The sequence below is a fragment of the Belonocnema kinseyi genome, chromosome 10 (assembly GCF_010883055.1).
Source record: "Belonocnema kinseyi isolate 2016_QV_RU_SX_M_011 chromosome 10, B_treatae_v1, whole genome shotgun sequence".
Taxonomy (NCBI): domain Eukaryota; kingdom Metazoa; phylum Arthropoda; class Insecta; order Hymenoptera; family Cynipidae; genus Belonocnema; species Belonocnema kinseyi.
The window spans coordinates 68,580,073-68,592,797 of NC_046666.1; the positions used below are offsets into that span (position 1 = coordinate 68,580,073).

At 29.6% G+C, this 12,725-nt stretch overlaps 2 protein-coding genes across 2 annotated transcripts in view; both read right to left on the minus strand.

Annotated features, from left to right (window-relative positions):
- Positions 1-7,070: 7,070 nt before the first annotated feature.
- On the minus strand, positions 7,071-7,725 carry LOC117181339 (venom peptide SjAPI-like). The gene is made up of 3 exons (XM_033373907.1): positions 7,662-7,725; positions 7,425-7,555; positions 7,071-7,210 (listed from the first exon to the last, which is right to left on the minus strand). The coding sequence occupies exons 1-3, from the start codon at positions 7,723-7,725 to the stop codon at positions 7,082-7,084; spliced, it is 324 nt and encodes a 107-aa protein (XP_033229798.1). The 3' UTR covers positions 7,071-7,081.
- A 656-nt stretch (positions 7,726-8,381) lies between these two features.
- The window catches only part of LOC117181185, an 11,499-nt gene continuing 7,155 nt past the window's right edge, over positions 8,382-12,725 (minus strand). Inside the window, exon 4 of the mRNA XM_033373753.1 lies at positions 8,382-8,452. Within this exon, the coding sequence (XP_033229644.1) occupies positions 8,382-8,452 (71 nt within the window). The remainder of the gene's footprint in view (positions 8,453-12,725) is intronic.

The window sequence follows — 12,725 nt, forward strand, 5'->3', positions numbered from 1 at the left end:
GAACCAAAAAAAAAGAAAATTTCAACAAGTTATCTGAATCCTCTACCAAAAAATATAAATTTTCTTATCGAGAAGACGAACAGTTGAATTTAAAAACTAGGTCAATGTTTAATAAAAAATTTTAATATTCAAACAAGAATATTCATTTTCTACTAAAAAAGACGATTTCTCCATAAAATAAATAAATTTTAAACCCATTACGGGGTAATTCACAAAATACACGATACTATCGGGGGTTGGGTCTGCCGAAGTATCATTCTCCATATTGAGATCAATGTAAAAAGTATCGCGCAGGGGGGGGGGGGGGGGGGGGGGGGGGGGTGTCTGGAGTTCCTGACAAATGTATCACGTATTTTGTGGATGGCCCCTAGTTGAATTTTTAAACTAAAAAATATAAATTTTCAAACAGGTATAGAATAGTTAAAAATTGATTTACATTAATGAATTTTCAATAAAAATCAAATTTTCTACATACTAGTGAATTATCTACCAAATAGTTAAATTTTCGACCAAATTTTTTAATCTACGGGCAGAAAAATGATTTTTTTCACACAAAAAAAAATGATTTTTCATCCAAGCTGCTTAATTTTGAACTAAAGAGATGAATTTTTGAATAAAATTATAAATCTGCAACTAAAAAATAAATTTTTAAGAAAGTAGTTCATTTTTCAACCAAAGAGTGTCATTTTTTAACATAATTAGATTTAAAAAAAAATTATAGTTGATGTTTCAAACGAAAAATTTTTATCTTTAAATCAAAACCAGTAATATTTAAGCAAAAAAGGTAAATTTTCAAGAATAGACTTGAATCCTTAACCGAAACAGATTAATTTTCTATGAAATAAATTTTTACCTAAAAAAATTTATACATTACCAAACAAGTAGTTAAATTTTCACCCAAGGAAATGTATTTTTGCTACAATAATGAATCTTCGACTCAAAAAATAAACCTTCAACAAAGTAGCTTATCTTTCGACCAAATAGTCGATTTTTCTCGAAAATTGTTGACAATATTTAAAGCCCAGAAGAAATGATAAAATTGTACTTTTCATAAAACTTAATACTTATTGTTATTAATATATTTTATTTTCTAAACTTAATTTCAGTGAAGTTTTACGTTTTTTTATTTAACATAGTTTATATTCTATATGTATCTTCGTTCCCTAAGATTATAAAATCATAGTCCCTAAGATCCCTAAAATCCCTAAGATTATAAAATCATAGTAAGATTCCCCCCCCCCGTCAATCTAGACCCCCCCCCCCCGGTCTAATTAAATATCACCGTATATTACATGGGAGTGGCTGCACATTTCAGAAAAGAAACTTACGTCATTTTTAGATGCCCCATTATTTGTTTATTAATTTATTATTTCATGAATTTATGATTATTACATGGAATAATAATTTGATATTATATTAATTATTGTTAATTCAATATTAATATTAATCATAATAGTACTAAGCATTATATAATATATTGTATATTGCTATTGTTATGTCATATATAATTATATTTTATTTATATTAATTGTAATTTTTAACACAAATTTTATCATTTATTTAAGTAATAAAATAAGAATTGATCATTGAGTTAAGAATGATCAAATGATATGTCCTTTAAACAATAATAGAGTACAAAGATGAGCAGAATATATTGCACAAATACAAATATCTCTTTCGTCAGTATTTACTTAAAATTGGAACAGCAAGAAAAAATTTAATCTCATTTTTCATTGCTACAACAGAAATAATATTTATTGTCTTTAATGTATACTTCTGTTCAAAAGTTTAAGTCCACCTCTTTTTTATGATTGATTAAGTTCTCTTAATATTAAATAGGTCAAAGCTAAAAAAAATTCTCTTTAAAGGGTTAAATGCTATGGAAATTCTGTAGAAAATGAGCCCAGGATGAAGCCTATTTGTCTATTTTTTCAATTAGATATTGCAAGAATAGTGTATATTTCAATGTTTTCTTAAATTTTCAAAAACTTCCTTAATATTTAATATTTTTTCATGTTCTTGGGCTCATTTCAAAGCTATTTTTTCGTAGTATTATATCAGCTTATGATTATAAATCGTGAAAATTGTATAATCAAATTGCAAGGACTTGAAGCTGTAACGAAAATGTTGGAAAAATTGCAATATTCTTTGTAGTAACCAAAATATTTTTGTAGAATATATGAAATATATAAACATGAATTTTCTATGAAATTTCCTCAAAACATATATTTATTTAATTTTTATTTTTATTTGCGTACAAATAAGATGTTTTCAAATTTTTCCAATTTTTTTGTTACATTTTCAATTGGTTGAAATTCGATAAGACAATTTTCAAGATTTATAATCATAAGCTTTTTTGATACTGTGAAAAATTAGCTTAAAAATGAGCCCAAGAACGTTCAAAAATATTGATTATTAAGAAAGTTATTGAAAATTTAAGAAAACATTGAAATATACACATTTTCTACAGAATTTGTAGAGCATTTAATCCTTTGAAGATAAAAAAATGTTAGATTTGACATATTTAAAATTAAGAGAACTTAATCAATCATCAAAAAAAAGGTGGACATAAACTTTTAAACGGCATTGTACCATGTAAATTAAGTAATAATTTTATTAAGTTTTTGAAACACGTAGATACTCTAAACTACCTATTGAATCAAGAATGATCGCGTGTTATATTCTTTAAATATTGGTCACGTAAACAGTAAACCACTAGAGATTAGAATAAAATTACTCGTTAGTATATTGAAAATATTCGCCCGTTCGAAGTAAAAAACTATTATTTACTTAATCCAAATATTCCTTTTCGGCTCCATACATTAATTAAAGTTAAAAAAGTCCGTGTAACTAGGGAAATTGAAATATATAAAAATTTATTAAAATAACAGGATTGTGTAATATTTTTAACTTTATTGAAGCCATAAGAGGGCCATGTTGTAAAACTTATTGTAAATAGACTACGTCACCTACACCAACCGTATCATATTTACAATTTATTAACTTAGAATGAGAAAGCAGGAATTATTTACGCACTTAACTTATTCACGTTAGGAATACCTCGCAAAGCACTAAAAAAATAAATTAAATAAAACAGCAACAATGTTTTACGCATCAAAAACAATCGATTAGAAAAGTTCACTAAATAATAAGATTATTAACTAAAATTATTAGAGAATTAGTCGATATTTTCACTAAATGACTTTAATAAAAAAAACTGCTGATTTCTATTTATTATTCGATTAGTGAAATGTAAAAATATAAATATCTGATTAGTTAAAGAATCAATTATTAATTCAATTAGTACAATTTTCACTAAATCACATATAGAGAGATATTCAAGAATATTTTAACTTCAATATCTTTATTAATTTCTAAAATTTTTTGCCCAAATATGAGTCTAAATCTGTTTGCTTTTTCTTGAAGAATAGTAAAAGAAATGTATAATTGATGTCAAAGAATCTTACAAAAAATTTTTTAAAATAAACATGACATTCCTTTTTTTAAATCTAAATCTAATATAAACTTATATTTATCAGAATTAAAAAATGTATTTGTTCAAAGGAAATTTACCTAGAAATTTGCGTAATTTCTATGTTTAACTTCTAATATAATAATTTTTAATCAAAACATATTCATGCCTTTCATATTTTATTAGCAATGTCATCAATAAAATCTTTAATCATAATGTAGTCGTATGCGTAACGAGATAATATCTGTAAATACGTTTATTTGATGATAAAGTAACACTCAAGAATTTTTCGACTATTTAAACAAAAATCAGAATCTTCCACAAAAAATGCTCTAAGATTATATCATGATGTTCTCGAAATTTAAGGTTTTGCAAGATGACATACTAATCAAAACGCAAAAAAAAGTATTAAAGATATCTTTGTAATTTATTATAATATTACATAATATACTACAATATAATAAATTATTATTTTACATTCTGTTATTATATTGTAAATTATTCATTCTTCTCAATTATTTATCAATAATTTTCAATAAGAAGATACTTCAGAATAATTAAGTAAACTCAAAAATTAAACATTAAATACATCAAAACTGAAATATTTTGACCTATGAATATCTGTAAATTATAAAAAATACCAAACTTCAAACTATTTTTAGATCTTTTTAAATGAAAGAAAATTTTAATAAACTTCTTATGGTCTAAAGTGTGATTATATTATGAAATTTTTTTACGCATGTTATATAAATTATCGATTTAGATGCATATACATCATTATAAATATATATTAAATTTTTGAATCTATCACAAAATTTAGATCCAAAACAATTTTCGAACATATGTATAATTGAAAAAGATATATTCTCATCTGATCTGATTCTAAACCTCACGAAAAACCATTGGTGTGAAATTGGTTGCATCTCATTTCGAACAGTGAAAATTTGCATTGTGTCTGAAATAATTAGTGATTTTTTAAAGATTAAAGTTGATATAAATTATACATTCATTTTAATGGATATAGTAGGTAGTAATTGTAAAATTTAATAAAACAAAACAGTTATAATCTCTTTTGTTATTTTATTGTAATGTTAAATATGAATTCGCACTAAACAACAAAATTTGAATTACGATGAGTTGCGATCCAGCAGGATTGTTTTATGCTTGTTCCTTTCTTTTAAGTCATGATTTTTTTCTAATTTTCGGATGTTTCCTTATGATTTTTTTATTCCTTGAATATTTCCTGCAGTCTTCAGGTAAAACGCATGTACCACCAATTGAGTCGTCAATTATATAACCGGGGTCGCATTGGCAACGAGCTGTAACAACAATCTGTCGAGAAGAACAAAATCAATTAGCTACATAAACTTAGAAATATCTAAAAAAAAATTTAATACTGTAATTTTGAACTATTACAATTATATCTAAAAGTGTTACTTTATTTTTAAGTAATATTTTCTTACTTTTTATACTTATTTTAAGCAATTCTTCGATTGTCTTCTTGTATATTTTTTATAATTGTAAACTTTGCTTAAATTAAGAATATTTTAAAAATGAACTTACGTTTATACACTCATTTTCGATGTTTTCGATGTTGTAATCGCTGCATTGCTTCCAACAATCCGATCCATAACTTCTCATTATTCCATATCTTCCACAGTTTGCAAGTAGTGGTGGTCGAAAACCTCCATTAGATGCTGGTAGAACTGTATTTAAAATTTAATAAAATTAAATTAGGCAACCAATTCATAATTGTGAAATCTTTATTTTTCATATTTTAAATGTATGAAACCATTTTAAATATTTCTCTATGAATTATCTACTTACGCGGCGAACTTTCTGCGGCGGTTGCAATTGCTAAGAGAAATAAAAGAGTGAAAATGGCAGACATTCTAGTAGCTTTCTTCAAAATTACAAATAGAACTGATACGTCTGGAGGTGATGTACATTTTTAAATTTAGTTTCCTTTGAAGTGTTTTATTATATTTGTCGAAAGATATACTACTTGAATGTAATAATATCTTGCATCAGTATTTAACTGAAACAAACTGAGTCACTTCTTCTAAAATTTACCATTGGATATTACAAACTAGAATCAAATCTGCAAAAGTTAGACAGGAATCGTACTTAAATTGCGTAACAGCTCAAAAGTGATGTGGAGGTCTAGAGATTTTGTTGCGATTTGTTACGATAGGAGGAGCGAGGTTCTTCGTTTATATACGTAATTTTTGGAAATTCGCCAAGAACAATTTTAAAAAAGTCAGGGAATTTTGTCGGTTGGAAAACAAAAAGCATAAAAAAATTGTTCAGGAAAAATTACGGAATTTTTTAAGTGAAAGCTTGCGGTAAAGTGCCAAAAGTCAACTGAAATCTTTTATTGATGAAACTTCAACTATTGTTTTAAAAATTTGCCTTTTTAATAAAAAAAATTATCTATTTTTGTATAAATTGCATCTTTTTGGATAAAAATGCAACTGTTTGGTTAAATGTTGAACAATTTTTTTTAAGTCATCCTTTTCGGTTGAAAATTAATCTGTTCTATTGAAAATTTACCATACATTCGTAGAAAATTTATATATTGTTGTTGAAAAGTAAACTGAAGTATTTTTTTATGAAAATTTATCTTTTTAATTAAAAATTTCATTTATTTTAATAGAAATGGCATCTTTCTTGGATACAAGTACAACTGTTTCGTTCAAAATTTATCAATTTTATTATATAGTTATCATTTTTGGTAGAAATTTCCATATCATCCCAAAATGTTTTCATTTATAAAGCAACATAAATTACTTTTTTTAGTCAGAACCGTGAATATTAGGTGAATCTAATTAAAACTTAACATTTCCCTTTACAATTATCTATATAATAAATTAAATAATTATATTTTAAATATCACTCCCTTAAGTTTGCTTTATATGGACTGAAACAAATTCCATACGCCAAAAATTGTTTTTTTCGAGTTTTTGCCCTAATTATGATTTTTTGCGAACAAAAAATTATATAAAAATTGTTCCTTATACATAAAATAATACTATTATAATATTAATATTGGCTATAGCAATTTTCTCTTAGATTGAAGTTAGAATCAATCAGCATCAGTCAGAGCCAGACAATATTCAATCTTCAACAGAAATAATTGCTCAAACCCTTAATTACTACATATAATAATATTCTATTAGTATAATTCTAGAAAGGTGCAGGTTTTTTCTAAGATGTATATAATTTTAAAAAAGTATATAATTAATGGTAAAATTAGACAAAAAATAATGTTTAGTTTTTTATATTATGAAATTTATTTATTATATGCTACATATCGAAAAAAATTTGATCGCAATTTGAATAACTAATATATTTTGAAAGAAATGATTTGTTTGTATTCATTAATTTTGGTGTATAAAATGGATGATCACATAATAAAAACGATAAAGGATTTTAATCTCTGTTTTTTATTTTATTGTAAGGTTAAACAGAAAACCACAGTAAACAACAATATTGCAGTTCAAATCAGAATTTAGAAAAATTCCAATCTGATAACTATGATGCGTTTTGGTGCTCAGGAAAGGTATCAACGATTTTCTTTTCCTTTAAATCGTGATTTTTTCTATTTTTTCATGATTTCTTATGATTTTTTTTATTTGTGGAATTTCTCTTACAGTCTTGGGGTAAAACGCATTTATTATCCGCCTCGTCGTCAATTATATAACCATCGTAGCATTGGCATCGACCTGGGCCACACACCTGTTAATAAAAAATTAGCTGTATAAAACTATAAATCTCAAAAACGATTAAAAATTATAATTTTATAATTTTATAATTTTCTCGAAAGGCGTTACTGCGTTTTTTAAATAATATTTTTTTACTTCTCAGTTTCATTTTAATTGATTCCTTAATTCTCTACTGGCACATTTTGTTTCGTTAAATATTTTATTTACATTAAGCGAAAAAAACTTACAGCGAGACAAGACTCTTCCGAGTCGGGGTTGTAACTGCTACATTGGGACCAACACGCTGATCCACAAAATTGATATATTCCGTATTTTCCACATGCAGAATCTTCTGGCTGTAGAAGATGTCCTCTCATATCTATATTTAAATTTTAATTTAATTAAATTAAAAAATTAATTTATATAATGTAACAGTTAAATGAATGTGTCTATTTTAAATATGGCCCCATAAATTATCTGCTTACACGTATAGCTTTTGACGACAGTTGCGATGGAGACGAAAAATAAGAGAGCAAAAATTTTAGACATTTTAGTAGCTTTCTCAAAAATTTCAAATACAACTGACACGTCTTGTTAGAGCCATCAGTCTTTATATTGCACATGATGATCTTCGAGAGCTAGCAATTTTTGTTATCTGCTTCACTTTGACGTGTTTTATTATATTTGTAGAAAGATAAACTTCTCGTGTAGTAATTTCTTGTATCAAGTCCGATCAAAAAGACGAGGGGGCAAAGTGGGGGCAAAAGTGAGGGGCAAAGCCGATGAAATACGGCTTGTTAGAAATAATTAAGTTACCAAATCGATGTTTTTTTACATGTGATTAAAGTATTATACGGATAAATCTGTTTTCTGTGATTTTTTTGTTTGAAATTAGGACTGTAGATTTATTATAGCGTTATCTAAAGTTTGGTCTAGTTAGAAAAGGGCTGACCATTTCGAATTTGAGATAAGTGAAATCCAAAATCGCATCTTATGCACGTCAGACCTATCCCAAGGTATTGAAAATGTAACATATTTTAGCATAACGCCTAAACGGTTCTGACAATATTTTTCAAAAACTGAGACACGTTAGAAGGACGCAATACAGAGATTCTGTAAAAATTTCAGAATTTTTATCTATTTCGTTTATAAAGTAGAGAACTGAAAGTATGAAAGAACAGAGAGGTCTGATAGGTTAGACACTCTCACACGCATTCAGTTGATCGACATGAAGTTGGAGCGTCTTCAATTGATCTTCGCATGGATACCTCTTTTTCTGAATTCATCCGTATAATAACTTAATACTTATAGAAATATGATATAAAATAATGTAGGACTCAAAATGAGAAAAAATGGATCAATTCAACATCTCATTAACTTTAAAAAAAATCATTGACTATTAACTGGTTAGCGCACCCATCAAATCACTAAATCGAATACTAAAATAAACCTAATATTTATCTTAAATTTATATTTTTGAACATATTTTCGGTGAGCCCAGCCATGAAAATATCGTTCCGACGCCCCTGCCTATGCATTTATTTATGCAGGGTGTCTAGCATCCTGGAAATCCTTGAAACCCTGAAAAATTCCTTGAATTTGTTTTTACCTGGATAAAACCTGGAAAAGTCCTTGAATAATGCTCATGGTCCTGGAATTTTTATTCCCTTAACCTTCATGCGCTCGCGCCAACTGGATTCACACTGGCGTCCGCGCGGGCTGTCAGTTGACCGCCCATGATTTTATGATTATAATGCTCTTTTCTTTACTGTTTGTGGATGGTTTATCACCATCAAAGCAGAGGGACTCTTATACACAACTTGGCAAACATTTTTTCGAACAAAATTCTTTATTTAAACAACATTTACTTAGCCATCAACATAATCAAGATTTTAGCTTGAAGAATAATTTTGCTTCAACTTTTCTCCGGCAAGAATATAATTTTTCTCAGTGAAACTAGAATAAAACCATATTATATACAAGTATAATCGACACTTGAAGAGAGTACATAACTTGCACTCGTAACTTAGAACTGTCGCGCGACTGTCACTAAACCGCCCGATCCTGCATCTCCATGTTTGGAACTGTACTGTGCGGCATGAGGGGGCTGGGTTTATATCACTTGTGCCGAAACTAGCTGTCCAAAGTGTAACTAGAGAATACATGTCCCATCCACCTCATTCAAAGCTCACTGGTGAGCGCGTCGTTCGAAATTTCAAAAAGGCGGTCACTTGACCGCCCGCGCGATCGCCTTAAGGTTAAAGAACAAACATTTTTTAAATTTGTTCTTTGCTCTTCCCAGGCGGAAATATTATATATAGCTTATATTAAGTGTGAAGTTTTATACACATTAAAAAAAAGGATCAATTTTGTTGCAGAGCATTTTGTTCCAGCGATCATTTCACTCTCGAGGTCATAATGATTTTCCATTCGGATAAATTTGATCTCATTTTTTGGTTGATTTGTCAGACTAAACAAAATGGCCGCCAATTATTGGCGCCGGTGTCATAACGATATAACCCACAAATGATATCTAACCGCACGCAAGTGACAACTACTCTTAACAGGTGATATTTTTTAATACGAGGGTAGTTCAATAAGTCCTTAGAATGACCAACATATGGCGCGCGAATCGCTCCAAATCATCTGTTTTCAGTCAGCACCACTCCCGACTAGATATATGGTGCAGTCACAGTCCACATCTTCTGAGTTTACGTGTTTTTATAACTTTATTTGTGTAATAAACTTCAACCCCTGAAAACTACCCAGTGTTAGGAAAACACTAGGGCAGGGCCAATAAAACCTACCCCTAGTCCCGACATTGTCCAAAATCAACTTTTTATGGCTGAATTATTTTCGACATAATTTGTTCAAATTTTTGCAACAAACTTCAACCCCTAAAAACTAAACTCTGTTAGGAAAACAGTATGACGTCGCCAGCGAACCGTTTCGCTGGTCCCGATATTATCCTAAAGCAACCTTATGCAGAAGCATTATTTTCGTTCTAATTTGTTAAAATTTGTGCAACGAAATTCAACCCCTAAAAAATACCCCCTGTGTGGCAAATATCATTGCGTCACCAAAGAAACGTTTCCCTGGCCCCGACATTATGAAAAATCAACTTTATTTGTGTGCATTATTTACGTCATAATTTGTTTAAATTTAGGCGATAAACTTCACCCCTAAAAACTACCCCCTATTAGAAAAACACAATGACGTCGCCAGCGAAACGTTTCATTGGCCCCGACACTATCCTAAAACAACTTTATATAGGTGCATTATTTTCGTATCAATTTGTTCAAATTTTAGTAACAAACTTCAAACCCTACAAAACCACCCCCTGTGCAGCAAACACCAGGGCAATAAACCTGATAAGTGTTTCAGTGACCAGGATGGTGGATGACGGAGTCTACGGAGTATTCACTGTAGTTCCTCCTTTTGAATATAGATCACGACGTATTCAGTGAGTGCAATTAGGTGGCCAGTGAGTTCACAGAATACAGTCAACGTAATGCGTAGCATAGATTTTCTAGTTCACGTGGTGACTACGTCGCTGGTGAATTACGTAACGAATGAGCGCCATGCTAGCCAAGATACCCTCTTACGACGTAAAACTGGACAGCTTTGGAGATTTCCTCACATTTTACAGAAAATTGCACCAGCTACGAAACAGATGTTCACAGTGACCGTCCACGGAGCAAAACGAGATATGTAGTAAGCACGTACTGTTTGTTAAAACAGAAAGGGAATCAATTGAACGCAAGTGCCATTGCCATATCACTGGTACCACTAGCACCATATACTTACATGATGCACTGCTTTGTTAATGTCACAGCGCATTTTTTTAGAATAAGTATTCGACGTGCAAAAGTTAATTTATCATCGTTTAATGCTTATCACTTACCTTATCAAATATTTTCAAGTTGTGTTTAACCCTAGACTGGTAAACCGGGGTTCTACGACACCCCAGTCTAAGTTTAAAGTATACTTCTGACTAAGGGCAGGTGCAGGTTGGTCTAGGACCCTAACCATAAATCACTTCAACTATTTGGCAGTAAGACTCTGTCATTTAGCGAACGCGTTAGGGTTGGGTGTGACTTCTATGCGGCAGTGAATATCGTGTGGGGTGGCGCTACACCCCGGTTTACCATTTACGTTCTAGAATTGAGTGGGTAAGTGAATTTCAGTTTTTTTGTTAAATTAGTTCAAATAGATGTTTTAAGCATGAATTTAAAAATTCTAAGTGTAAAAATTTTTTTAAATAGACAAATAGCAAAAAATGAGGAATAGTAAATTTCAGTCGGATAGTATAATGATTTCAATTAGACGTTTTAAGCATGAATTTGTAAATTAAAAGTTTAAAAATAAATTTCTTTATATATAACCGTTAAAAATCATAATAAGTAATCAGGATAAAATTTTCTTCAGAAAATGGCTTCTCGCTACCAATTGCGCAGCCTGACTGCAGTCCTGTGCTCTAATTGATCCCCTGTAGATTAAACATACATGTTCTTATCATTATTTCCTTGTTTCCAATATTTATAACAATTTTTCATTATTTGTAATAAATCTGAATTTTTAATAATCAATTTTACTAGTATTTTTAAGATTTTTACCCTTTATCAGATTTCTTAAATTTCCTCTACTTCGGATGTTCAAATAATTAGGATTTTTAAAGAACAAGCAAAAGTGGCTCATATGACCTTAAAGCGCGATTATTTTTCTTTAAAATCCCGTTTTATATTTTGAAATTGGTCAATTTTTTGAAAAATTACGTTATTTTTATAAAAAATGTAAATTTTGTGGAATTTTCTGTTTTTTTATTATATTTATTAAATTATTTAACATTTCTTGAAAAATTAAAGAGAATATTATTATTATTGTTTTCTACACTAATAAACGAAGAAAATGCGCTATATTAAAGTTGTTTTACTGCACATAGAAATCATTGTGCCACGGTACAAGTTTGGGGTGTAGCGGAACCCCGGTTTACCATTAGAGGATGAGCCAGCTCACTTTACCAGTCTAGGGTTAATAAAAATACTCGCGCTTGTACTAGCGTAAGCTGTTTTTAATTTTTCGGCATTTTGAATCTTCGGTAAAACGGTTTACGGGATTTCGGACTTTAAAATTAACGCAATTGACATGAGATTCATGCGCATAATATGCGCGAAAACCCTGATGGACAAAGTAAGTAACGAGATAATTCTAAAAGAATGTGGTGCTGAAGAGACGCTAGTAGAGATATGTGAAAGAAATCGGTTAAGATGGTTCGCACATGTTGAGAGAATGCCAAATGAACGACTAACGAAACAAGAGTATCAAGGTAAAGTAAATGGCAGCGTGCCCAGAGGTAGACCGCGGAAAGAATGGTTAGAATGTGTGAATGAGACCCTAGTTAGAAGAGACATAAGAAGTCACAGAAACACGAGAGTCTCCATGAAAATATGCATGGACATAAAAGAAGCTAGAGAAGTATGCCAGGACAGGAAAGTATGGTGGCAAATAGTTAATAAAAAGAGTGTCAGTAGAGTGAATGACGCCTGAAA